Source organism: Salvelinus namaycush, chromosome 21 (genome assembly GCF_016432855.1).
Source record: "Salvelinus namaycush isolate Seneca chromosome 21, SaNama_1.0, whole genome shotgun sequence".
Classification (NCBI taxonomy): Eukaryota; Metazoa; Chordata; class Actinopteri; order Salmoniformes; family Salmonidae; genus Salvelinus; species Salvelinus namaycush.
Genome location: NC_052327.1, coordinates 26,004,331 through 26,031,145, shown reverse-complemented (window position 1 = coordinate 26,031,145; position 26,815 = coordinate 26,004,331). Strand labels below are relative to the sequence as shown.

The 26,815-nt window shown below is 42.1% G+C and overlaps 2 protein-coding genes across 3 annotated transcripts in view; both read left to right on the top strand.

The window, feature by feature from the left end:
* The first annotated feature begins 729 nt into the window (after nt 1-729).
* Nucleotides 730-22,427, top strand: LOC120066247 (transcriptional repressor CTCF-like). Of its 2 annotated transcripts, none has more exons than XM_039017488.1 (11): nt 730-894; nt 2,467-2,970; nt 3,123-3,477; nt 3,580-3,750; nt 3,845-4,099; nt 4,196-4,345; nt 11,019-11,179; nt 19,345-19,527; nt 19,646-19,796; nt 19,907-20,140; nt 20,601-22,427. In XM_039017488.1, exons 2-11 carry the CDS (start codon nt 2,476-2,478, stop codon nt 20,810-20,812), a joined length of 2,367 nt encoding a protein of 788 aa, XP_038873416.1. In that variant the 5' UTR covers nt 730-894; nt 2,467-2,475; the 3' UTR covers nt 20,813-22,427. The 2 variants fall into 2 exon arrangements, with proteins under 2 accessions (XP_038873416.1, XP_038873415.1); XM_039017487.1 differs by lacking the exon at nt 730-894 and adding an exon at nt 2,220-2,258.
* Nucleotides 22,428-22,714: 287 nt separating this feature from the next.
* Nucleotides 22,715-26,815, top strand: part of LOC120065830 (capping protein, Arp2/3 and myosin-I linker protein 3-like) — a 39,415-nt gene continuing 35,314 nt past the window's right edge. The window contains exons 1-3 of the mRNA XM_039016877.1: nt 22,715-22,751; nt 23,017-23,155; nt 25,149-25,356. Coding sequence (XP_038872805.1) covers nt 22,715-22,751; nt 23,017-23,155; nt 25,149-25,356 — 384 coding nt within the window. The remainder of the gene's footprint in view (nt 22,752-23,016; nt 23,156-25,148; nt 25,357-26,815) is intronic.

The following is a 26,815-nucleotide window of genomic DNA, read 5'->3' as shown; positions in this document are numbered from 1 at the left end:
GGAATCAGGGTGTGATGAGAACCGGCATTCACTGTACATTATTAAGTTTGCAGATTGATCAGTTTTATTATATAGCACTTCAAAATAACAATGGACTTCAGTGGCTTCTTCAGTGTATAAGTGGCTCAAGTTACAGTGGAGCGAGGTTTAATTAGACTTGAGATTAAATACTTTAAGAATGAATAGATACAGTGCTAATAGAAACAAACTAGATGTATTTACCTTATGACTGCAGCTTTAAAATATATATATTTGTTATATTGTCGAGCAAATATCTTGCCTGGCATCAAATGTGATACGAACTATATATTGTAGCCTAGGTGTTTGGCACGGGGTATACATACTTAAATGATTGTTCAAACTGATAGAAAAATCTGGAAATTATTGATGACAAAATTGAATGGCTCAATGAAATGTATAGGTTTTTAATAATTTGGGTACAACTACACATTTGGAGTGTTTATTATAGGCCTGTTGAATAAATATAGAATACAGCCTGTGACAACCGCTTTTAACTGCCTGTGAAGATCATAAAACAGACATTGACATTCGTATGAAGTTAGAAATTCAATCAGATTTATGACAAATAACCTCATAAATGATATATTCATGACGGTGTACTGTATTTCAAAAGTAGCGCCCCACATGGCCAATCCCCATAATTCAATGTTTAGAACAGTTTACACCCACCCTCTCGCCACCGCCCCCCTTCAATGCACAGGCGCACTAACTTTCACAAGGCCGCCATTTTGTGCGGAGCCCACTCTGCAAAAGCGGGAGAGGATTAAAACCGCAAGAGAAGAAGGGCGTAATTCTCAGCCATCTCTGTCTTATTGAAGAACATACTTTGGGCTTTCTGTCGAATTCAGCGAGGAATTAAACGACGAAGAGCAGGTAAAGTAACAGTACTTTCCAGAAAAGGGGGCAGTTTTGCAGGAGCTTTAATCGGCCTCTAGGTGTCACGATGGGGCTCCCGGTCCAGGCGGTAGACGGGGGGTGTTTGTCTCCCTCTATCGTTATCGAACATTTAGCAAAAAAAACATTATAACCCAGAAGTTCAACGAAATGTCTCATTAACGAGTATTTTTAGAGCTATATTAGTTTGCACTTTGGCATGGATCGATCATTAAATACTTCAACGTGTTGGTTTAGTGTTTAGGCCAGGCGTCCATTTTATTTTTCTTCTTTGTGTCGTCTTTTACCCTGTGTCAAGATAGAAACTCGCGGCTGCGTATGAAGTCAGCGCGCGCCAGATTGTAGTTCAATACACGGGATTTACTAAATGGCACAAGCATAATCTAACTAGTTAGACCCCTATCTACACAACGTTGGTTTCCACGCCACTAACGTTAGTTTTGTTAGTTAGTAAAGCTATCAATCGAAATTAGCTATAATTTACAAGATCGATTTACTGTCAATATTGCCCCACCTTGATAACGGCCTTCGCAAAAGCTAACGTTAGTAACCCCGTCCAATGATCAAACTAACGTTAAATAACTTTCCAATTAGCTAGTTAACGTTAACTGTTTTAATATGACCACATTAACTATAACTTCTAGCGTTAGCTAACAAGCATTTTAAAACGGTAAGGTCCTAGATGCAAAGGCTTCACATTTTAGCAGACGCTATTTCTCTAGCAATATAAAAGTTAGCTGGCTTGTTGCGCAGACCGAATTCAAACAAGGAAGATACATAACATAAATGTCTCCGGTAGTCATTTTTACGAGCGTTTCCACTAGTACGACGTCTCCCACCGGCCTCAAATTAATGCGATTTATCAACAAAAAAAAATGCTCTAAATGCCTCTCCTGCCAGCCCACTGCAGTTCGTCTTCCATCCAGTGTCCGCTGTCTGATTCAAAGCCTACATTGAGCTACAACGGCACTAACGTAAGCGAGCTAGAATGGATAAAAACAGGGTAGAGCTCCCTCTACAACCCGGCTGGTAGCGGTACAAAAACATGACTACCTATATGACTTCATGTCCACTATCAAAGCGCTGTCCATGTTCACTGTGAATGAATGTCACATCATACTCGTAGGTTGTTTTTGATAATACCAGGTCAGCCACATTTGCTAGACTGGCTTAACTAGCTACGAATGTGTCTGTGCATTCAATACATGCAGTAGGTTTATTTAGATGTTCAACTTGTTTGTCTTCCCCACAGGTTGAGTGTCAGGTAACAGTCAGGAGAGTTGAGTGAGAAATTGAGCAAGCCAAGCAGATCTAGAAAGATGAAGTATTCCTTTCTAGTGCAGGTAACAATTTAGAAAGCTGAGGAAGTTGCATCATATTTGAGATCTTGCCTGAACTGAACACAGTACCGGTATGCCATTTTCAGTCTGTTAGGCCTTGCTAGATTGACCATGCGTCCTGGTACACTTTCAACATTTATTAATAAATGATTATGTGTTAAGATTGCATTTTTAGATTGTGCGTTGATTGGTTTTGGGGTGATTCTCTCAGGTGTTACCAATGGACGGAGGACCAACAGATGTTGTGGTTGAGGCCAAGGACTTCATCACCTATGAGGGGGAGGAGGTGGTGGCAGACCTGCTCCAGCAAGCAGCAGAGGGGGTGATGGACCAGCAGCCAGAGGGAGTTGCTGGTCTGGATACCCAGCAGCTGGTGGAGGGAGTCAATGTGGAGATGATGGTAATGGACTCCCTGGACCCGGCCCTGATGCAGATGAAGACTGAGGTGATGGATGCCCCTGTGGCTACAGCCCACGAGGCCACGGTCACCACGGTGGATGAGACCCAGATCATCACTCTGCAGGTTGTCAACATGGATGAGCAGCAGCTGGGAGGCCTCGGGGAGCTACAGCTGGTCCAGGTCCCTGTCTCTGCTGTCCCTGTCACCCAGGCCACTGTAGAGGCGCTACAGGGCACCTTCGTGGACACCACGGCCATGCCCAAAGACGGAAACCCTGTTATCTGCCACACCCTGCCCCTGCCAGAGGGATTCCAGGTAAGAGAGACTGCACGTCATGACTAAATATGACATAATTCAGAACTAATGGTAGCATATTTCCCTATGGGTGTACACCAACGTTTTGTACCACAGGTGCATATCTAAATGTACTAGTTGTAGAGAAATTAAAAACACTACTGCTTCTTCAGGTGGTGAAGGTTGGTGCGAATGGTGAGGTGGAGACAGTGGAGCAGGGTGAGCTCCAGCACCAGGAGGAGCAGCAGGTCCAGCCTGAGGAGGAGGAGGAGGAGCTGCACTGTGAGCCCCAGCCTGAAGAACCACAATGGGCCAAGGACCCTGACTACCAGCCCCCAGCCAAGAAGACCATCAAGAAGGCAAAAAAGAGCAATCTGCGCTACAACACAGAGGGGGATAAAGACAACATGGACGTGTCTGTGTACGATTTTGAGGAGGAGCAGCAGGAAGGGATGCTCTCTGAGGTCAACGCAGAGAAGGTGGTGGGCAACATGAAACCCCCCAAACCTACCAAAATTAAGAAGAAGGGTAAGATTACCCCTTCTTTCTGTGTCCTTTGTTTATGAGGAATTTTGTAACTCAAGTTGTGGTGCTAAATGCCTCTGCAAGTGCTGACTTTGTATGCTCCAGGTGTGAAGAAAACATTCCAGTGTGAGCTGTGTAGCTACACCTGTCCCCGCCGCTCCAACCTGGACCGACACATGAAAAGCCACACAGATGAGAGGCCCCACAAGTGCCATCTGTGTGGAAGGGCCTTCAGGACCGTTACCCTGCTGAGGAACCACCTCAACACACACACAGGTATGGTGACATCATAGTCACATTGACAGACAATTCTATATTCCTGTCCATTTTACCATGTTAGATACCATTATAACTCTATTTCTGTTTACAGGTACCAGACCACACAAGTGTCAAGATTGTGACATGGCCTTTGTGACCAGTGGAGAGCTGGTCCGACATCGTCGCTACAAGCACACTCATGAGAAACCCTTCAAGTGCTCCATGTGTGACTATGCCAGTGTAGAGGTGAGCAAGCTAAAGCGGCACATCCGTTCCCACACTGGGGAGCGTCCGTTCCAGTGCAGTCTGTGCAGCTACGCCAGCAGAGACACCTACAAGCTGAAGAGACACATGAGGACACACTCGGGTGAGGCACAGCCGCAGGGATACTGTGTAAACACAATTAGTGACTGGCCTGATTTGTTGAACTTGTGCACTCATGTTTTCCTGTTTTGTTTTCCAGGAGAGAAGCCATACGAGTGCTATATTTGCCACGCCCGTTTCACTCAGAGTGGAACCATGAAGATGCACATCCTGCAGAAGCACACAGAGAACGTGGCCAAGTTCCACTGCCCCCACTGTGACACAGTCATCGCCCGAAAGAGTGACCTGGGTTAGATAGCTAGTCATTGACTTTTGGCCTGATTATCCCAATATGTTAATAGCATAATTTGGAAATCTCCACCGTAAACTTAATTGTGACTAGGGCTGTTGCGGTGACCGTACTGGCGGTCACGAGTCATGAAGGCAGTAAAATTCCACATGACCATTTAGTCACGGTAATTAGGCTTCTCCAAGCTCTGCTGCTGATGGTCATTAGTAGCCTCCCAAACTTGCTAACTGCCTGGTACTTGGCACTCTATTGTCCCTCTAATTACTCTGACATCAATGCAAATGTTTTTGAAAATCTAATCAAACACTTCAGGAGAGCCCATAAACTAATTTTGCGCAACATTTCTATAGGCTATGCAATTGCGCAAGAAAACAGTGATGGCCTCTACAAAAAAGAGGAGGATCCCATCAGCTTTCTATAGGCTAGGCCTAACTATATTTATTTCTCAACTTTCCTAATATTCAGCACATTGCTTATATTTACAACAGGAGTATAGCCTACCTGGCTGCCATGAAAATGAACCACGGGGAAAGCGTCCCCTATTTGCTATTTAAATGCATAGATGACATGTATTTTTTTCATGCTGCACCTGTTTTGTTTCAGGTGCATGACAATGGTCCATTCTAAATCGAAAACAAATTTCACACCTATATTATTTAGTATATGTAAAGTTAAGATTAAATCAAGAATAGTCTGATGGGTGACCGTATTAGCCGATCACTTGTGAATTATATATTATCACTTGTGAGTGATGCCTGGCATAAGAAACAATGTTTTTTTGCGACTTTTTTGAATCATAGTTGCACACCTCATGTAGCCTAGCCCATAGGCCTATATGTTTTGATAAGGTTTGTATCACAACTAAAATGGCCAAGTTACTTATTAAAATTAAGCACAGTAATCCACTTTACAAGGTGTGTAGAGCCTAACTGGCATACATAAGCAGCCCGTGAGTTTCAAGTTTGGGGAAGATCATTTTCACCATAAAAATGCACCTTTATAATTAAAGTATTGCATGCACAATTGCATTTGCGATCACGTTTCAGAATGGTGTTTTCCTGCTAATGGCACATTCGCGCCTACTGCCATGTGCGCATTGCTGCGCTTATAATGTGAAGAAGTAACCAAATAGTTTACCTAATAATTTTAAGCTAAACATTCTGATCTGCTGCTTCAGCCACATTATGTAAAAAATGATTTTTTTTATGCTAGTGGTTGTATTAATTTGGGATCTATTCCATTCCGCAACTGTCCCAGACTACGTTTGGAATATTTATTTGTTGCACAGAATAGAATAGGTAAACTTTTGTACTATGGGGGGTAGTAGATTTACATAGGCTAGTGCTTTAGCTGTTCGTTAAGTCTACTCATCTTTTGGCTGACAGTAAATATGGACAGTTCTTCCAATATTTTCAATATGCACCTCGGAATTGGATAAGGATATGTCTGTCTTCACTTTGTAGCCTGTGAGAAAGACCTGATAACGTGATGGGGAGTCGTGTGAATGAGAGGTGCTTAGCGCAGCATTCAGGGTGAAGGGCACAGCACACCGGGCCAAGGGCACAACGGCCACTGGCCGTAAAAGGCCTGGATTTTTTTAGGGTGCATTATGGCCACAAAGGGGGTGCCGCCATAAAATTCGAGGCATTATCAAGTGCTTGTGAAATTATGAATGAGAGATTAATGGAGTATTTACAACCTGCTCAAAAATCAAAGCAGAGCTCAACCTTTTCAAGCAACTTTTTTCTAATCATCATTAGTTGCATCATGCAGCCTTACACGGAACCCAAACTGGCTGCGCGCGTGCGCCATCGTGCATACATGTATTTTGTCCCCCTACACCAAACGCGATCACGACACGCAGGTTAAAATATCAAAACAAACTGAACCAATTACATTCATTTGGTTGGTTGAAAAGCATGAAACATTTATGGCAATTTAGCTATCTGGCTTGCACTTGCTAGCTAATTTGTCCTATTTAGCTAGCTTGCTGTTGCAGGCTAATTTGTCCTGGGATATAAACATTGAGTTGTTATTTTGCCTGAAATGCACAAGGTTCTCAACTCCGACAATTAATCCACCGATAAAACGGTCAACCGAATCATTTCTAGTCATCTCTCCTCCTTCCAGGCTTTTTCTTCTTTAAACTTATATGGTGATTGGCATCTAAATTTTCATAGTATTACCACGATGACTGACAACACAGTTTGTCTTTCAATCACCCACGTGGGTATAACCAATGAGGAGGTGGCACGTGGGTATTTGCTTTTATAAACCAATGAGGAGATGGGAGAGGCAGGACTTGCAGCGCAATCTGCGTCACAAATAGAACTGACTTCAATTTTAGTCCTTTGCAATGCAGACGCTCGCGAACAGTGGGTGCAATAATTGAATAATTTAGATTTCTAAATGTATTTTGCAACGCTTGCGCATGCGTCGCGAGCGGTGTAGTCAGGGTGAACATATAGCCCGACATTTGTAGAACAACAAGTTACATTAATAACTCTAAATTAAGCATATAGGAGTACCTATTTTTATGTTAACAGCTCAACACAGAATAGCCGCATGTGCGCACTCCCTTAAATCGTTGGGAGAAAATATCCTTTCTATTTTATTCAGCTTTGTTCAATTGTATTCTTCATACTATTAAATAGGGTTGCACATTTTGGGGAATATTCAGAGGTGGAAACTTTGTGGGAATATATGCAAATTAATAGAAATACCATTTTAAATGTAGATGTTTTTTGCATTGGATATATTTACCATATCATATGGAGACAGAAACATAAACCTTTTACCTTATCATAAGTAGACATAATTGCACATGATTAAATCCTCCCAAAAAATAAAACAATTTAGTCATGAATTGAACTTTAATTAAATGAGTTGACTCTTCACATGGGATGATTTCACTGAACAACAAAAGAAAGGGAATATTGAATGATCCCCAATGATCCATCTCATCTCCCAAAAAATGTTTTCAATATACATCTGTAAAATGATAGTCTAAAAACTCAAGCTTTGGTTGTCTTCTTCTCAGGCTTCCATGTCTTCTCCCTGGACCTCCTCAATGTCCACCTCTTGAACATCAGACTCTGAGGCCTCATCTTCACTGTCACTTTCCAACCTTGTTGAGGATGGCTCGTTGTCAGGCTCAAAAAGCCTCAACTTTGCCAAGATGGCCACCAATTTTTCGACCCTAGTAGTTAATTATTATTATTATTTTTTTTACATTTTACCTTTATTTAACTAGGCAAGTCAGTTGAGAACAAATTCTTATTTTCAATGACGGCCTAGGAACATTGGGTTAACTGCCTTGTTCAGGCGCAGAACGACAGATTTTTACCTTGTCAGCTCGGGAATTCGATCTTGCAACCTTTCGGTTACAAGTCCAACGCTCTAACCACGAGGCTACCTGCCACCCCATTAGTCAGCCTGTTGCGTGCTTTGGTATGTGTGTGTGTCTTCCCTAACAAGGACCAGTTGCGCTCTGAGTCGGCTGATGTTGGTGGGATTTGGAGGATGATGGAGGCAACAGGGGAAAGAGCCTCAGATCTACAAAGTCCCTTCCACCCGGTGGCGGATGAGATATGTTGGCACGACTGCCATATTGCATCTCCATCCCAAAGCCCTTGCTTGGAAGTGTACTTTGCCAGACTGCCAAGAACCTTGCCCTCATCCAGGCCAAGGTGGTGAGACACAGTAATGATGATACTATAAGTCTTGTTGATCTCTGCACCAGACAGGATGCTCTTGCCAGCAAACTTAGGGTCCAACATGTTTGCTGCGGTGTGTATGCTCTTCAGGCAGAAGTCTTCACACTTTTTAAAGTATTTCAGAACTGCAGTTTCCTCTGCTTGGAGCAACAGTGAAGAGGGCAGGGCAGTACGGATTTCTTCTCTTACATCTGCAAGCAGAGCCTGAACAGGATGGCATTGTCTCCCTCAATCTGTGCAATGGCTACTGCTATAGGTTTCAGGCTGCTTACCACTCTCTCCCAAAATACATCATCCAGGAGGATCCTCTTGATGGGGCTGTCCATATCGGCAGACTATGATATGGCCATTTCTTGGAGAGACTCCTTCCTCTCCAGGAGACTGTCAAACATGATGCCAACACCACCTCAACGGGTGTTGCTGGGCAGCTTCAATGTGGTGCTTTTATTCTTTTCACTTTGCTTGGTGAGGTAGATTGCTGCTATAACTTGATGACGCTTTACATAGCTAATCATTTCCTTGGCTCTCTTGTAGAGTGTATCCATTGTTTTCAGTGGCATGATGTCCTTGAGGAGCAGATTCCATCAATGAGCAGCACAGCCAATGGGTGTGATGTGAGGGTAGGACTCCTCCACTTTAGACCAAGCAGCCTTCATGTTTGCAGCATTGTCTGTCACTAGTGCAAATATCTTCTGTGGTCCAAGGTCATTGATGACTGCCTTCAGCTCATCGGTAATGTAGAGACTGGTGTGTTTGTTGTCCCTTGTGTATGCCCTCTTGTAGAATACTGGTTGAGGGGTGGAGATGATGTAGTTAATTATTCCTTGCCCACGAACATTTGACCACCCATCAGAGATGATTGCAATACAGTCTGCTTTCTTTATGATTTGCTTGACCTTCACTTGAACTCTACATCCAGCAAATTAGTAGATAAAGCATGTCTGGTTGGAGGAGTGTATGCTGGCGAATAACATTCAGAAATCTCTTCCAATACACATTTCCTGTGAGCGTCAGAGGTGAACCAGTTGCGTACACAGCTCGAACAAGACAGTCATCAGCATTTCTCTGACTACGTTCCTCCATTGAGTCAAAAAAACTTCTGATTCCAGGAGAACCATGAGCTGTTGCTATCGATAAGGTGTCTGATTCATCATTTTTACCTCTGACAAAAGTCCCTCTACTTCTATTTGAGGTTGCTTGTTGTGAGCGCTGAGGGAACTTTATGCACTTGACCAGATGATTCTGCATCTTTGTTGCATTCTTCAGATATGATTTGGCACAGTATTTGCAAATGGACACAGCTTTTCCTTCTACGTTAGCTGCAGTGAAATGTCTCCACGCATCAGATAGTGCCTGTGGCATTTTCCTATAAAGATTAGGGGGGAAAATTGTACAAAACCCCAAATACAATTCCATGTACAGATAAATAGTTAAGCAGTTAGATTAAACAACTCCTTTGTAAGATAAATGTTTTAAAATTAAACATGTATGGAAACAGGTGAATTAACACTCCTCAGTTAGCAGGCTCAAGCAAGCTAAAACCCACATGGTAGCAAAAACTAACTAGCAGAAATTGTTAACAAGTTAGAAATGATTTAAACAAAATTTGCTTTAGGCTACTATTTACTAGTTAACAAAAAATCATCTATGTCATAAAAAATATATTCACCCCACCCAGTATTGTAATCAAAACCTACCAGAAATCATGTAGTCCTTGGCTCAGACAGTGTAGTAGTGTGGGCTCAATAGCATCTCATTAGTGTGCAAGATCTTGAGAATCAGCTGTACATGTGATGAAGAGTGCATTTGAACATACCTGTGATGGAAGAATGCACTGTGCATGCAAAGGGTTGCAATTCCATTGAATTGTGGATAGTTTAGCCAAAATATGCCCCAGGACCTAAAATTGCCTTATGTGTATCCCACAAAAAAGGTTCACTGTTATAAGCTAAGTATTTTGATGAATTTAAGCAAAATTCCCAAATTTTCTACTATTTCCTGGAAAATTCTGACCCATTGCAACCCTACAATTAAATAATGCCACAGAATTTTAAGCAAATCTCGTCTGCTAAATGAACTAGTGTAGCCCCCAGCCATTTGGTATAGCCAGATCAGTACCTAACATAAGGACAGAGTATTCTGTTCTTCTGAAATGGAATACATTTTCTTCATATCATGTTTCTTCAGACCTGTCTAAAATAAATAATGGATTTATTGTGAAGGTGTAGGCTATATTACATGGATTTATTGTGAAGGTGTAGGCTATATTTCATGGATTTATTGTGAAGGTGTAGGCTATATTACATGGATTTATTGTGAAGGTGTAGGCTATATTTCATGGATTTATTGTGACGGTGTAGGCTATATTTCATGGATTTATTGTGACGGTGTAGGCTATATTTCATGGATTTATTGTGACGGTGTAGGCTATATTACATGGATTTATTGTGATGGTGTAGGCTATATTACATGGATTTATTGTGGTGGTGGACGCTATATTACATGGATTTATTGTGGTGGTGTAGGCTATATTACATGGATTTATTGTGGTGGTGTAGGCTATATTACATGGATTTATTGTGATGGTGTAGGCTATATTACATGGATTTATTGTGGTGGTGTAGGCTATATTACATGGATTTATTGTGATGGTGTAGGCTATATTACATGGATTTATTGTGGTGGTGTACGCTATATTACATGGATTTATTGGACTTTTAAAAATGTATATGTTCCAATTGTCTGCATCATTGGCTTGTAGGCTGTGTGTGGAAGCCAGGAGATGCTAAATGTGTTTGTTAATTAACGGTAAATTACAGGGAGACCGACAGTTATTTGCTTGACATTCACCGGCTGATAATTTCATGATTGCCACAGCCCTAATTGTGACTGAACTTGTTTATATTGATGACATCTCTCTCAATAAGCTTTTTTTTGCCCCCCCCCCCCCCCTCCAGGCGTCCACCTGCGAAAACAGCACTCGTTCATTGAGCAGGGCAGGAAATGTCGTTACTGCGATGCTGTGTTCCACGAGCGCTACGCACTCATCCAGCACCAGAAGTCCCACAAGAACGAGAAACGCTTCAAGTGTGACCAGTGTGATTACTGCTGCAGACAGGTGAGGTCCTGCTGTCTCTAACCTGGGATGATAGAGAATCTAGACTGGAGTAAATGTTAGGGGTATGAACCGGTTCAGGGAACAGAACCCGAAAACTGGAATGGAAGTGATCAATACTTTTCCTGAATATAACCATTATTTTAAACGCATTAGAACCGGTTAATAACCTTTTGCTTTACCGACATGTTTTTCCAGTCCCACAAAAAAATGCTACAAAGCACCTATGCAAAACCCTCCTTTCAATCAGAAACTTCTTCCAGTGTCTGTCTGCCATCTGAAAATATTTGCCTGTGTGTGCGCATGTAAGCTTGTTAGCTAGTTTCTCTGGTCCAACGTTAAGCCAACTCTGAAGTTCAGACATTAAAAGTTCCTCCATTTAAGCCGCCCCTCCGTAGGTATAATTCTGTGGGCCTAATTCAGATAATGCATGTCATCACCAGATGCCCAGCGCTTTAAGCCAAGCTGCCTCCACCCTTTTTCCCCACCCGTAAAATTTGTTGCAAACCTCACGCCTTGTCTTTCCATCACGCATGTAAACAACTCACTGAACTATAGCTTGCCTGCTCCATAGCAAGCTGCTCTATCCGCACTGCAAGATTGGTGAAGAAATATAATGTCGAGCTAAATGTACAAATATATGAATTTTATAAAGGAACAGAAAGAAATGATAAAAAACTGTACTTTTTTGTTCTAACCAGTTTTACTGGTCAGAACAGTGAAACAAAAATATTATGGTTCTGTTTAGAACGACACGGTTGGAAAATAATTTTGGATCCAACCCCTGGTTTAAACTTTTTTTAATTTTTATGAAATGTAATTGTTAATATTAAGAAAACAACTAAATTAAAATTACAGTGCCGTTATCACAAAACTACCACTAACAGGTCCTGATCATCATAAAGAGGAAAAAATTTACAAAAAGGCTGCCTAACCCGTTTTGTTACAGCATTGTAATGCATGTAGGGCCTCCCGAGTGGCGCAGCAGTCTAAGGCACTGCATCGCAGTGTTGAGGCGTCAGTCCTTTAAAAAAAAAAAAAAAAGGTTTATTTTATTTTTATTAACCCCTCCCACACACCCCTCTTCGGAGGACAAATATCTTAGTTTTTTACAGCTTTTTTGCTACATATACGTTTTACATACATGGTACTTTTATTTAAAGCAGTCACATAACAGTAATACATTACCAAACGTAAGCTCTTTAATCACCACTCAGCCCGTCCCTTCTTTCACTATAGACCACCCGTGTTTGGTTTCCATGTGCCATATACAGTGGGGCAAAAAAGTATTTAGTCAGCCACCAATTGTGCAAGTTCTCCCACTTAAAAAGATGAGAGGCCTGTAATTTTCATCATAGGTACACTTCAACTATGACAGACAAAATGAGGAAAAAATCCAGAAAATCACATTGTAGGATTTTTAATGAATTTATTTGCAAATTATGGTGGAAAATAAGTATTTGGTCAATAACAAAAGTTTATCTCAATACTTTGTTATATACCCTTTGTTGGCAATGACAGAGGTCAAACGTTTTCTGTAAGTCTTCACAAGGTTTTCACACACTGTTGCTGGTATTTGGCCCATTCCTCCATGCAGATCTCCTCTAGAGCAGTGATGTTTTGGGGCTGTTGCTGGGCAACACGGACTTTCAACTCCCTCCAAAGATTTTCTATGGGGTTGAGATCTGGAGACTGGCTAGGCCACTCCAGGACCTTGAAATGCTTCTTACGAAGCCACTCCTTCGTTGCCCGGGCGGTGTGTTTGGGATCATTGTCATGCTGAAAGACCCAGCCACGTTTCATCTTCAATGCCCTTGCTGATGGAAGGAGGTTTTCACTCAAAATCTCACGATACATGGCCCCATTCATTCTTTCCTTTACACGGATCAGTCGTCCTGGTCCCTTTGCAGAAAAACAGCCCCAAAGCATGATGTTTCCACCCACATGCTTCACAGTAGGTATGGTGTTCTTTGGATGCAACTCAGCATTCTTTGTCTTCCAAACACGACGAGTTGAGTTTTTACCAAAAAGTTCTATTTTGGTTTCATCTGACCATATGACATTCTCCCAATCTTCTTCTGGATCATCCAAATGCTCTCTAGCAAACTTCAGACGGTCCTTGACATGTAGTGGCTTAAGCAGGGGGACACGTCTGGCACTGCAGGATTTGAGTCCCTGGCGGCGTAGTGTGTTACTGATGGTAGGCTTTGTTACTTTGGTCCCAGCTCTCTGCAGGTCATTCACTAGGTCCCCCCGTGTGGTTCTGGGATTTTTGCTCACCGTTCTTGTGATCATTTTGACCCCACGGGGTGAGATCTTGCGTGGAGCCCCAGATCGAGGGAGATTATCAGTGGTCTTGTATGTCTTCCATTTCCTAATAATTGCTCCCACAGTTGATTTCTTCAAACCAAGCTGCTTACCTATTGCAGATTCAGTCTTCCCAGCCTGGTGCAGGTCTACAATTTTGTTTCTGGTGTCCTTTGACAGCTCTTTGGTCTTGGCCATAGTGGAGTTTGGAGTTTGAGGTTGTGGACAGGTGTATTTTATACTGATAACAAGTTCAAACAGGTGCCATTAATACAGGTAAGGAGTGGAGGACAGAGGAGCCTCTTAAAGAAGAAGTTACAGGTCTGTGAGAGCCAGAAATCTTGCTTGTTTGTAGGTGACCAAATACTTATTTTCCACCATAATTTGCAAATAAATTCATAAAAAATCCTGCAATGTGATTTTCTGGATTTTTTTCCTTCTCATTTTGTCTGTCATAGTTGAAGTGTACCTATGATGAAAATTACAGGCCTCATCTTTTTAAGTGGGAGAACTTGCACAATTGGTGGCTGACTAAATACGTTTTTGCCCCACTGTATATTTAAATTGTGCTGTGATGTTTTACAACATTTTGGAACCTTTCTAATCGTATATTATCCACAGATTGTGAGCTAAAGATGAAAACCTTTCCTACGGATATTATTATATTGTTTATTGACTGACTATGGTTATCCAAATCGCCCAAAACTGTTATTTGTAAGGTTAATTTTAAGTGCATGTTGTGATATTATTATTATTTTTTACCATTCTTGAACCTGTGACCAGAAACAAGCTACATAGGGGCAATACCAGAATAAATTATCTATTGATTCTGTCTCTTCACGGCAAAATCTACAGAGCTGTGATTGTTGTGTGCTCCATATACAGCTCTGGAAAAAAATTGAGACAACTGCAAAATTATCAGTTTCTCTGGTTTTACTATTTATAGGTATGTGTTTGGGTAAAATGAGAATAACATTTTTTATTCTATAAACTACTGACAACATTTCTCCCAAATTCCAAATAAAAATACTGTCATTTAGAGCATTTATTTGCAGAAATGACAACTGGTCAAAATAACAAAGATGCAGTGTTGTCAGACCTCAAATAATGCAAAGAAAATAAGTTCATATTCATTTTTAAACACAATACTAATGTTTTAAGTTAGGAAGAGTTCAGAAATCAATATTTGATGGAATAACCCTGATTTTCAATCACAGCTTTCATGCGTTTTGGCATGCTGTCCACCAGTCTTTCACATTGATGTTGGGTGACTTTATGCCACTCCTGGCAGCAAAAATTCAAGCAGCTCGGCTTTGTTTGATGGGTTGTGACCACCCATCTTCCTCTTGATCACATTCCAGAGGTTTTCAATGGTGTTCAGGTCTGGAGATTGGGCTGGCCATGACAGGGTCTTGATCTGGTGGTCCTCCATCCACACCTTGATTGACCAGGCTGTGTGGCATGGAAGATTGTCCTGCGGTTAGGCGATGGTTTGGCCGGGGGGCTTTCCTTAGCTCATCATGCTCTAGCGACTCCTTGTAGCTGGCCGGGTGCCTGCAACCTGACTTCAGTCGTCAGTTGAATGGTGTTTCCTCTGACACATTGGTGGGTCTGGCTTCCGGGTTAAGCGAGCAGGTGTTAAGAAGCAGCGCGGCTCGGCGGGTCGTGTTTCGGAGGACGCATGACTCGACCTTCGCATCTCCCGAGCCCGTTGGGGAGTTGTAGCGATGAGACAAGATCGTAACTACCAATTGTCTATCACGAAAAGGGGGTCAAATTGCACTAAGCTATATGGAATTGTTTTATGAAGGTCATACCAAGGACCATTTAGCTATTTGATTTAGAATTTTAACTTCTTGACGCACGGATCCCTTTAGCGGAATCATTTTCATCAACAACCGCTAAATTGCAGAGCGCCAAATAAATAAAAAATAAATAAAATTATTATTATTATTATTTTTTTTTTAATATGTATATTCATGAAATCACAAGTGCAATATAGCAAAACACAGCTTAGCTTGTTGTTAATCCACCTGTCGTGTCAGATTTTGAAAATATGCTTTACAGCGAAAGCAATCCAAGCGTTTGTGTGAGTTTGTCGATCACTAGGCAAAACATTAAGAACACCTAGCAGCAGTGTAGATTGGTCACGAAAGCCAGAAAAGCAATAAAATGAATCGCTTACCTTTGATGATCTTCAGATGGTTGCACTCACGAGACTCCCAGTTACACAATAAATGTTCCTTTTTGTTTGATAAAGATTATTAGACCTTAGACAGGTCATCAAGGCTTGACGAAAATTCCAAAGAGTATCCGTAAAGTTCGTAGAAACATGTCAAAAGTTTTAAATAATCAATCCTCAGGTTGTTTTTAACATCAATAAACGATAATATTTCAACCGGACTGTAAACTATTCATTACTGGAGAGAAAGAAAATGTCGAGCAACCAGTGTCGAGCGCATCAACTAATGGAGGGACATCCGTGTATCCACTGATGCGTTTTGATAAATCTCGCTAATTTTTCAAAATAAAAGCTTGAAACTATGTCTAAAGACTGTTCACACCCTGAGGAAGCCACAGGAAAAGGAATCTGGTTGATATCCCTTTAAATGCAGGAAAGGCAGGCAATGGAACAGGGATTTTTCTAAATAAGAGTCACTTCCGGGTTGAATTTCCTCAGGTTTTCGAATCTGTTATTCTCACAGACAATATTTTGACCGTTTTGGAAACTTTAGAGTGTTTTCTATCCTACTCTGTCAATTATATGCATATTCTAGCATCTGGACCTGAGAAATAGGCAGCTTACAATGGGAATGTTATTTTTCCAAACATAATTGTGTACTCATTTGATAACAATAATAATTTTCCTCATTGCACTGTTGTAGCCTAGGTAGAACAATGTTATTGTCTAATAACATAGGCCTAATCAATAGTGGAGCTTTGCGTGCCTGACTGCTGCCGAGCGCAGCCTGGAGGAATGCACATACAGTTGAAATCGGAAGTTTACATACACTTAGGTTGGAGTCATTAAAACTTGTTTTAAAATGTCCTCTAGTCTGATGAAACAAAAATAGAATTGTTAGGAGGAAAAAGGGGGAGGCTTCCAAGCCGAAGAACACCATCCCAACCATGAAGCACGGGGGTGGCAGCATCATGTTGTCGGGATGCTTTGCTTCAGGAGGGACTGGTGCACTTCACAAAACATATGGTATCATGAGGAAGGAAATTATGTGGATATATTGAAGCAACATCTCAAGACATCAGTCAGGAAGTGAAAGCTTGTTCTCAAATCGGTCTTCCAAATGGACAGGGGCAAAATGGCTTAAGGACAACAAAGTCAAGGTATTGGAGTGGCCTTCACAAAGCCCTGACCTCAATCCTATAGAAAATTTGTGGGCAGAACTGAAAAAGCGTGTGTGAGCAAGGAGGCCTACAAACCTGACTCGGTTACACCAGCTTTGTCAGGAGGAAAATTCACCCAACTTATTGTGGGAAGCTTGTGGAAGGCTACCCGACACATTCGACCCAAGTTAAACAATTTAAAGGCAATGCTACCAAATACTAATTGAGTGTATGTAAACTTCTGACCTACTGGGAATGTGATGAAAGAAATGAAAGCTGAAATAAATCATTCTCTCTACTATTATTCTGACATTTCACATTCTTAAAATAAAGTGGTGATCCTAACTGACCTAAGACAGGGAATTTTTTCTAGGATTAAATGTCAGGAATTATGAAAAACTGAGTTTAAATATATTTGGCTAAGGTGTATCTGAACTTACTGTATCTACCATTTTGTACTTTTTCCCCCTTGCACTTTGACAGGTAAATATTTGTAGCCCTAATATTTATCTAATGAGTTGCCTAATCGTCTACACAATTCTACCCTCTCTATTCCTGCGCGTTATAGGCTACAGACTCAAGACTCTCCGCTATTCCTCTTTTCGTGAAATCCCAGGATAAACTATAGGCTACAGAATCTGTAGGAGATTATTTATATATATATATATATATATATATATATCCTAGGCCTAATAGACTTTTCTTGGAGAGAAGCAGGCTTGCTCTTGTTAATTGCTGAATGTAAAATTAAATGTCGGGGAAAGATGCACAGAGTATCTATCACTGGCTAGTTATAACATTGTTTCACTGATGTATTTAAATGGTTGCACAGGACAGACCTTGATGAGCACAGTGAAAAAGAAGATCCAAATGAATTGACATCCATTAGAACAATGGAAATCACTTGCAAACCACTTGAGCAATGAGGCAAGCAATGACATGACGTAAAAGATGCGCAAGGTAAAACGCGTTTGAAAATCTACATTTAAATATTTGTTTCTATTTTATATTTTTATTAGGCTACATGTAGCCTACATTTGAAGTATTGTTTTCAGTTGTCACACTAATCAGGTTTTCATCCAACCTTTTTATGAGAGTGAAGTACATTTAGCAGATTAAAATTGTCATGACAGGGCTGATTGAAAAAGAAAATAGGTAAACTTCCCAAATGTCGACAAAACAAAAGACGCTAGAGAAGGTAGGATCTTATTGTGTTGGAAAAATTCATTATGTGAGAAATGGACGGTGGAAATGCTTTTATGCGCAAATATTGATATAACAACCATCATATCGAAGTAAACATGGAGTTACGTGTTGACGTGTTGTCCTCCTATTACAACTGGTCGGGAAAACATGCAGTTTATTAGGCTACAAATTAAATGTAAAGTTATGATGAACTTCACAGGTGGTGAAGGTTCAAGGTGAGGAGCTTGATGCTCCTTTTCAATAAATATCCACGGTCTTATTCTGGTGACATGATCATCGATGCTTGGCTGCCATTTGACAAATACAAATAATCTCGCTCTTTTGTCCATAATAATCTCATGTAGGCTATAGGTGCGCTCTAGCCAACAGCGTGCGGATACAGTACTGTATCTCTACACTGTTTGCTAGAACGCAAGTGAAAATACCAGAGTGGGCACAATCACTATATAACGGATTTCTTTTTTGTGAGAACCATCAGAGTTGAAAATGCAATGGAAACTCATTTAACTTGTATTTTTTATGGATGGGAATGGAAATGTAACCGCGTAAGATATTTTTATGTGCACTACGTCATCATGCACAGCCTTTTATCTGCAACAATTAATCTGCAAACTCATCTCTTCTGGGAAAATGCGCATATTGTTTTTATGCAGATTTGAGAATATTCGCATGAAAATCTGTTGCCAGTTGGATGGAAACCTAGTTTATGACAATGAACACGCACTGGATGGTCTGTTTTACCTCCTTAATAATAGGCGTGCAGTAGGATATACAGCGTGCAGTAGGATATACAGCGTGCAGTAGGATGCTTTGATCAGTTGATTGACCGTTGTAGGCTACTGTAGAACAAACTTTCCTCTAGTGTGGATGCTCACTAACAGTTTAAAGTCATGTGTAATTTATAGTTATCATCCTTTAGTGGTAAATGCTGCCCTCTAGTGGATAATATGAATATGGTATGAATAAAGTAGTGGTTCTCAACCAGGGATTGATTTGATAGAAATCACGACTGCAACATTGATAGCCTAGTAAAAAGGGATTCAATATTCCCTGCTATTTTGTTTTAATGATCATTTTGGAGGGGGAAGGTAAAAAAAAAAAGAAGTAAAACGTTCTGGAAGGGTCAGGTAAAAATATATATTTTCTTCAGGTGGATGACCATCCATTTTAATTCATTGCCATTACCTCCAGGTGTCCCTCAATATAAAAAACGTTCACTCATTATGGATACTGGACAGTCAGCATAGTTTTGAGATGGAGTTGGTAAAAGTTTTCTGTCCTTATGTTTTTCTTGCTGTCCTTGCATTGACTAGGAGCGCCACATGCTGATGCACAGGCGCACCCACACAGGAGAGAAGCCTTACGCCTGTAGCCAGTGTGAGAAGACCTTCCGTCAGAAGCAGCTCCTGGACATGCACTTCCGGCGCTACCATGACCCCAACTTTGTGCCCACCGCCTTTGTGTGCACCAAGTGTGGCAAGGCCTTCACCCGCAGGGTGTGGACACTCACTCAAACACACATTTATTGTGAGAATACATGCATTTTTTGGGGCATAGCCCTTAATTTTATCCTTCTGTTAAACTTTTATATTTTATTTTTAAATCTCTCCTCAGAACACCATGGCCAGACATGCAGAGAACTGTAACGGGGATCCTAGTGAAGGAGAGAACGGATCCCCACCCAAGAGAGGACGAGGTGGGAGGAAGAGGAAGATGCGCTCAAGGAAGGACGACGATGATGATGATGATGACGATGACGACAGTGGTGAGAGGCCCTTTCTTATACTGAAACATAGCTAATTGTAGTGTCCTATAAACTATTGCTCTTTGGATGTAATGAGATCAGTGTTAGACTCTTAAACTTCCCACCTCCAGAGGACAATGCTGATCCTGAGCTGGATGACATTGATGAAGAGGATGAGGCTGAAGCAGCACTGCTGGAGGAAGAGGAGGAGATGGAGTTGGAGCAGGCTCCACCCACCAAACCTATTCCTGCTCCTGTAGAGCCACCTGTCAAGAGGAAACGCGGCAGACCTCCCAAGAACATCCCCAAACCCTCCCCACCCGCCAAAGCCAGCAAGGCTGCCCCCAAAGGCAAGGCTGCTGCAGGTGAGTTAAATCTCCCTGATCCAATATCATGCAATGTTTAAATCAGGGATGGCAACTTTGATGGGGGTAGGGGCCACATAAAATCTGAACTCTGCGATTCTCAAGTTTCCCATGTGTATCAAGAATAGGCCACCCCCCAAAGGACATCCAGTCAACATGACACAACTGTGGGAAAGCATTGGAGTCCACATGGGCCAGTATCTCTTTGGAACGCTTTCAACACTTTGTAGAGTCCATGCCATGATGAATTGAGGCTGTTCTGAGGGCAGAAGTGGGTGCAACATAATATAAGGACGGTGTTCCTAGTATTTTTTTACATTTTGGTTAAATTGATCTGCGGGCCTACAAAAAGGGGGCGGGCTGCCAGTTGCCCATCCCTGGTCTAAATCTATGCCCAGTTTATGCTTTACTGACCATTTTAATGTCGAGTTATAATACCTGGTGTTATCTGTCTCCTCAGCTGCAGTCATCATTCAGGTGGAGGATGAGAATACCGGCGCTATAGAGAACATCATAGTGAAGAAGGAGCCAGAGGTTGAACAGGCTGCCCCAGAGGTGGTGGTGGAGCAGCCAGAGGAGGCAGGGGTGGAGACGGTGGAGCTGCCTGTAGCAGACGCTGCCCCCAACGGAGACCTCACCCCTGAGATGATCCTCAGCATGATGGACCGGTGATCTAGCCCACACAGACTGCTCAAAGACATCCCCTTGTCTCAACCTTTCCCTTCAACAAGTCTACCCTCTTCATACAATCTGCCATCTTACAAACCACTCCGCTTTACACTTTTGGTTTTTGTCTTAAACAAATCGGTGTGTTTTCTTATCACTCTCAAATCCACTTCCTTCCATGCATTCACTGTAACAGTTTAAATTCCAGCTGCTTGGTCTGTAGAAATGTAGATATTTTTTTCTGGGAGGAATGTTGGAGAAATGTGTAATAATGGATTCCTTCATGGAGGGATGGTCGCTGAGGTTCGACACATGGTGGACATTGGGACTTTCTGTAGTGGTCAGGTTTTTTTTTTTTTTTCTCCCCCCGTTTTTCCCTCCAACTAATAAACTATTTTCTTAACCTGTTTGTGAGCTTGACATGGCAACAGTGAGTGCCAATAATTTCAGCCTTGTTATCTAGGACCTCTGCTGTAGACTAAAACTATTACTTTAGCTGTCAAAGGAAGTCCTTCCATTTTTTAACACTTTATTCACTGCATATTACATTTTACTTACTGTTATACTTGTCACAGATTATGGAGTTTGTAGAGGCTTACATTAACTACTATAATCAGAAAAGTGACATGCATCCACCCACAAAGTTTTTAAGACTGCAGTTATGTTGTACAAATGGTAATCTTGGCTGGTTTTGCTTGTAAATACTTTTTTAGTTTTATTACAAACATATTTTAATCTTTTTCTAGTGATCTAAAGAACTTTAATGCTGGGGGAAAGGAACTCTTAACCATAGCTGTTTGGAACACAGGCTGTATGTGAATTTCTAATCTCTAAAGTGGGATGCTTTGCCCACTCTGTAAATCATGTTGGAGATATGACCTTTCCTGTTTTGAGCTTTTTAGCCTGAATATCTAGTGTTTTTTTTGGGAGGTACAGAAGATAGCAGCTTTACTTACTCTTAACCTACCTAACATCTCGACCGCATGGACTACTGTTAGAGGTTTTGAAAGATGACCATGTACGTCTTGTTTTACTTTTCAAGATAAGGTAGAGAGATTGTGATGTAAATTGCGCCCATGTTCTGGAAAGCTTTAATCAAGTTCTGTGTGAAAATGTAAAGGAGGGAGGTGTCCAATTGAACTAGCTTCAGGTCTTAACTGTAAATGAAAGATGATTATTAAGGCTTTGGTAATCTTGTGAAGTAGAATGTTTCTCCCAGTTCACTGTTCATTTCTCAAACCATTTTGTCCTAACGGTGCTGTTTTGTTGTGGGATGTATACAGACGCGGTCAGAGGGCCTTGTGGAATTCTGATTAGGAGGTTCAAAAAGGGGAGGAGAGAACTATAAGGGAAAGGTATTTTGTATAAAGGTTGTTAGTCGTATCAGAGAACAATGTCCTTTCTTTCATAGAACATTTGAACCTGATACAACATGAAGCTTCCTTCTATATGAAATTGCATTTAAATTGCTTTTGTCAAGCTCTTCAAAATTCTAGGTTGATGCATTTTTGTACCTGGCTGTACTGTGTAAATTTGACAATGATCTGAAAACCAACATGAATACTGTTTGTTGGTATGCGGAATGTATTACTGTACAGCTAATAAAAAGATATTGGCCTACTCCTGTTTTTTCCTTTGTATTTTTTGTTGAAGTTCTTTTGACATTACTATGTTATTGCAGCAGATCATGTAAGGATCTTTAGCAAAGGTGATACTGAAAGGGTTGTCATTTCCTGTCTCAGGGCTCCTAGCTTGCTATGGTTTCAGTCTGAGTGTGGTTGACAGCAGCAGGATGTGTGTGTGTGTGTACCTCCCAGACCTGCCTGAGCTGCCTCCGCTGCTGCTACTCCCACGCTCTCTCTCCTTCTTTCTCTCTTACCCCTACTGACAAGAGCTGGGCCCAACATCATGGCTGGCAATACTGACATCTCTTACAGCTTGCAAGGTATGGAGCTCCACTGTTTTTCCTGTCACTTATCTTTCTCAATGTATTCCTGTTTGTATGTTCATTTAAGATTGAGATGGCCTCTATTTTTTTTCTCCTTTCTCCTCCGCCCCCCCCAAAAATATATATTTGTGTTACGGCGGTGCCTGTATCCTTTTGGCAAAGAGCTGTCTGTATGCCAGGCTGAATCTGAAATATTTGCATTATTGTATGAATGGCTCGCTGTCCCTGTTATTTTCATTCATCTCTATTCTCTCCTGAGAAGAGCACATCACTCAGCTGCTGAAGCCCCAGAAGATTTGTCTCATGCGGCAGGTGCAGCTAAACCAACCCAAGGGGAAGGCTGAGAGCAGGGTTCTGGTGAGTAGGCACCTCATGTTCCCTGGGTCCAACAAATCACTGTGGTGGGTGGTTTAACCTGTGCTGGTTAAGAAAACCCTGCTACTTGGCATCGGCTGGGGCTTGTTTGGCGCTGTGGGCATTTGTTTATGTTGACCACAGAGGGTTAAACTATATTAGCTGTGTGTGTTTAAATGTGCAAAAGAGCAGCAGCCGATTATCTGGAATCTGGTGTGTTTGCATATTGGGCTGGAACAAAATGCTACCGAAGGGTCTCCAGGAGGAGGGTTCACCCCTAGAGAAATACAGTTTATCTGTTTGTAATGTGGCTGAAGTTACCAGGTTCCACCTGCAAGTGGCGCTATTAAGCTGACTAGCTCAAGCTGACCGCTGGCAGTCTACACTGCTATGTGAATGGGGGAGAATTTGAATAAACCTCCAATACAGTTAGCTACATACAATGTAGTCCATTCTCTCTCTCTCACACACACTAGACAGACAGTCTTTGATCTTGTAGTGGTTACTGACATGTTTGTTTTTGTTTACACTTTTCAACAAGGTGATGACTCTATGGAGATCTTATGTTGTCCTCAGTAAGCAACCTGTCAGGGTAAGTGTTTGTGTGTTTACTCATGTCTTGAATACAGTTGCTCCAACTATAAATCAACTACATGTTAACACCATTGCTTGAGTCTGGTTATGGTCAGTCAGGACTAATTTACAGTCTGATATGAGCTTACAGAAGAATGAGGAAATGATTGTAAAAATAGACTTTGGATACTGGAAGTCAGGTATGTATCTCCCTTTAGAAGAAATACCCAGCCAGTGCCAACTGAGTCCCAGCACACACCTCCAAATAAAAGTGGAGACCTGCAGGTCAAGTTGAGTATTAACTTACCGAGCAGAGGAAGGGAGCATGGCACGCTAGATAGAGAGGGAGAGTGGAGGAAGGGAGCATGGCACGCTAGATAGAGAGGGAGAGTGGAGGAAGGGAGCATGGCACGCTAGATAGAGAGGGAGAGTGGAGGAAGGGAGCATGGCACGCTAGATAGAGAGGGAGAGTGGAGGAAGGGAGCATGGCACGCTAGATAGAGAGGGAGAGTGGAGGAAGGGAGCATGGCACGCGAGAGGGAGAGTGGAGGAAGGGAGCATGGCACGCGAGAGGGAGAGTGGAGGAAGGGAGCATGGCACGCGAGAGGGAGAGTGGAGGAAGGGAGCATGGCACGCTAGATAGAGAGGGAGAGTGGAGGAAGGGAGCATGGCACGCTAGATAGAGAGGGAGAGTGGAGGAAGGGAGCATGGCACGCTAGATAGAGAGGGAGAGTGGAGGAAGGGAGCATGGCACGCTAGATAGAGAGGGAGAGTGGAGGAAGGGAGCATGGCACGCTAGATAGAGAGGGAGAGTGGAGGAAGGGAGCATGGCACACTAGATAGAGAGGGAGAGTGGAGGAAGGGAGCATGGCACGCTAGATAGAGAGGGAGAGTGGAGGAAGGGAGCATGGCACGCTAGATAGAGAGGGAGAGTGGAGGAAGGGAGCATGGCACGCTAGATAGAGAGGGAGAGGGGAGGAAGGGAGCATGGCACGCTAGATAGAGAGGGAGAGGGGAGGAAGGGAGCATGGCACGCTAGATAGAGAGGGAGAGTTAAATGGAGCGGCTCAAGGCATTAGAGAGAGGATGGGACCTGTATTAGTACATTCTAATAATTGTTATACAGTGTAGAAACAAGTTATGCTGGCCTCAGTTTGTGTTGTTTGTATACTTATAAAACAGAAATGCCTCACGTGGACAAAAGGGAAGTAACACAAATAAAATGTCATCTCATGTGACTGAAAGTGGGCATGACTTCACTTATGCTTATGTCAGTTGTGTACTTTGCTATAGGTACCGTGACCATGGTTGGAGGCCCATGAAGGCAAATGTTTTGTTTAAGTTTCAGTCGTAATGACCTCCCTCCCCCACTCTCCCCTGTTAGCTGACGTAGTAATGAGAACTCTTATCTTACTTTGACTCTCATTGGAGCCGTAGCTCCCGGACCCCCCCCCCCCCCCCAAACAGGACCTCAGTCTCTCCCACTCACCCCCCCTCTCTTTCTCTCTCTTCCCGTCACCTTCCCTTTCATGTATTAACCTGTGTGAGTCAGTATACATTCTCTGTGTTTGTATCAGTGCTTCACTGTTGTCCACAGTCTGGTCTCTCCCTGCAGGTGGAAAGCTCCTTCAGCTATTTAGAGATTTATGCCATCAGCATTGAGAGTCTTAATCAGGTAAACCAAATAATGTCCTTCTATATGTGTTTAAGTGACATGTTTTGTATTGTAGTGTGTGTCACTTCTAACTTGTCTGTTCTGTTCAGCTTGAATGACGTATGTTTCTCAGTACTTCATTGAAACATTTGAAAGCTGCCTGAACCAGGCTGCAAATATTTGTTGCACATACAGTACCTGTACTGTGTAAATAAAGGGAGGGGGAAACGATGGTATATGGCTGGCTGACCACTGTGACCCATGGTTACCACTGCCTGGGTGTTAAGAGGTTTTAATGTCTGTTTGAAAAATATCAGCCCTGATTGACCATAAGCTAGCTCTGATCACTGCTGGTCATGTAAATTATTCGCTGTAAAAACATGCTTTGTGCTGAATAAGAGGTCAGAAGCACATAGCAAATTATCCAACTCAATGCTGTTAAATGTGAACAGTAAAACATTCCAGATGTCATTTCTTTGTAATTTAGCAGACATACTTATCCAGAACGACTTACAGGAGCAATTAGGGTTAAGTGCCTTGCTCAAGGGCAAATCAATCATTGTTCACCAAGTCAACTCGGAGATATCAAACCAGTGACCTTTTGGTTATTGGCCCAATGCTCTTAACCACTAGGCTACCTGCCGCTGTTGCTGTCCTCCACCCATCACCATATGTTTACAGTATTTGACCTACCACATATGGAGATGGAATTATACCAGTAGGAAATGGGGTGAACTTCAGATTTCCATCCACTCATCTGAAGAATCCCCTCCTTACGCACCTCTGGTCCCATTCCATATACACAGGATGCAGTCAAAGGTCACCAGACTTCAGTCAGAGCTCTGAGATTGTGGTGGTTTGTCTTCTGTAGCGCTGCAGAGGTTAACATTCTACGTCCTGTTGGTAGGAAACATTAGTCACTGCCACTGGTTCAGGTACTCGGGGGGGGGGGGGGGGGGGGGGGGGTGAACATGTGCAGACACTATCATTCTTTCTCTGACTGTTGCTCAGTTCAGTGACACCAAATATTTTTATAACTAACCCAAGATAGACCACAGCCTGTCGTTTCCAATGGGAACAAATTAGCCAAATAGGGTTAAACTGCATTTTAATGTCGACTTCGCTTGACATGGTTTTCCGTAAGCAAAGGGTTTTACACATGCTCAGTTCTTGTGTCTCGATGGCTATGCAAGTGGAAATTTGAAATGTAAGTTATGGAACACCCTTGCTGACATTAAATGTGGAGAATGATACATTTGCGTTCTTGTTTTTGTATTTTTGCCCCCCCCACTTTGAGACAAAGTCAGACGTGCCCATGTCACCCCTCATCACAATGTCTACAGTAGTGGGGTGCTGGTCAGTTGTTTGTTCACCCGCAACTGCCTGACTATATGTGATAAAGTGAAAACCTGCAACTGAGCCTAAACCGCTATATAGAAAACATACTGTAGGCTACAGTCAAAGATGGTGGAATGTTTGT

What these genes read in the sequence shown, in the direction of transcription:
- LOC120066247 (XM_039017487.1), top strand. Translation starts at nt 2,235, where the DNA reads ATGAAGTATTCCTTTCTAGTGCAG. An exon ending in TACCAAAATTAAGAAGAAGG is followed by an intron (nt 3,478 to 3,579) that starts GTAAGATTACCC and finishes TGTATGCTCCAG; the next exon opens with GTGTGAAGAAAACATTCCAG. An exon ending in CCACCTCAACACACACACAG is followed by an intron (nt 3,751 to 3,844) that starts GTATGGTGACAT and finishes TTCTGTTTACAG; the next exon opens with GTACCAGACCACACAAGTGT.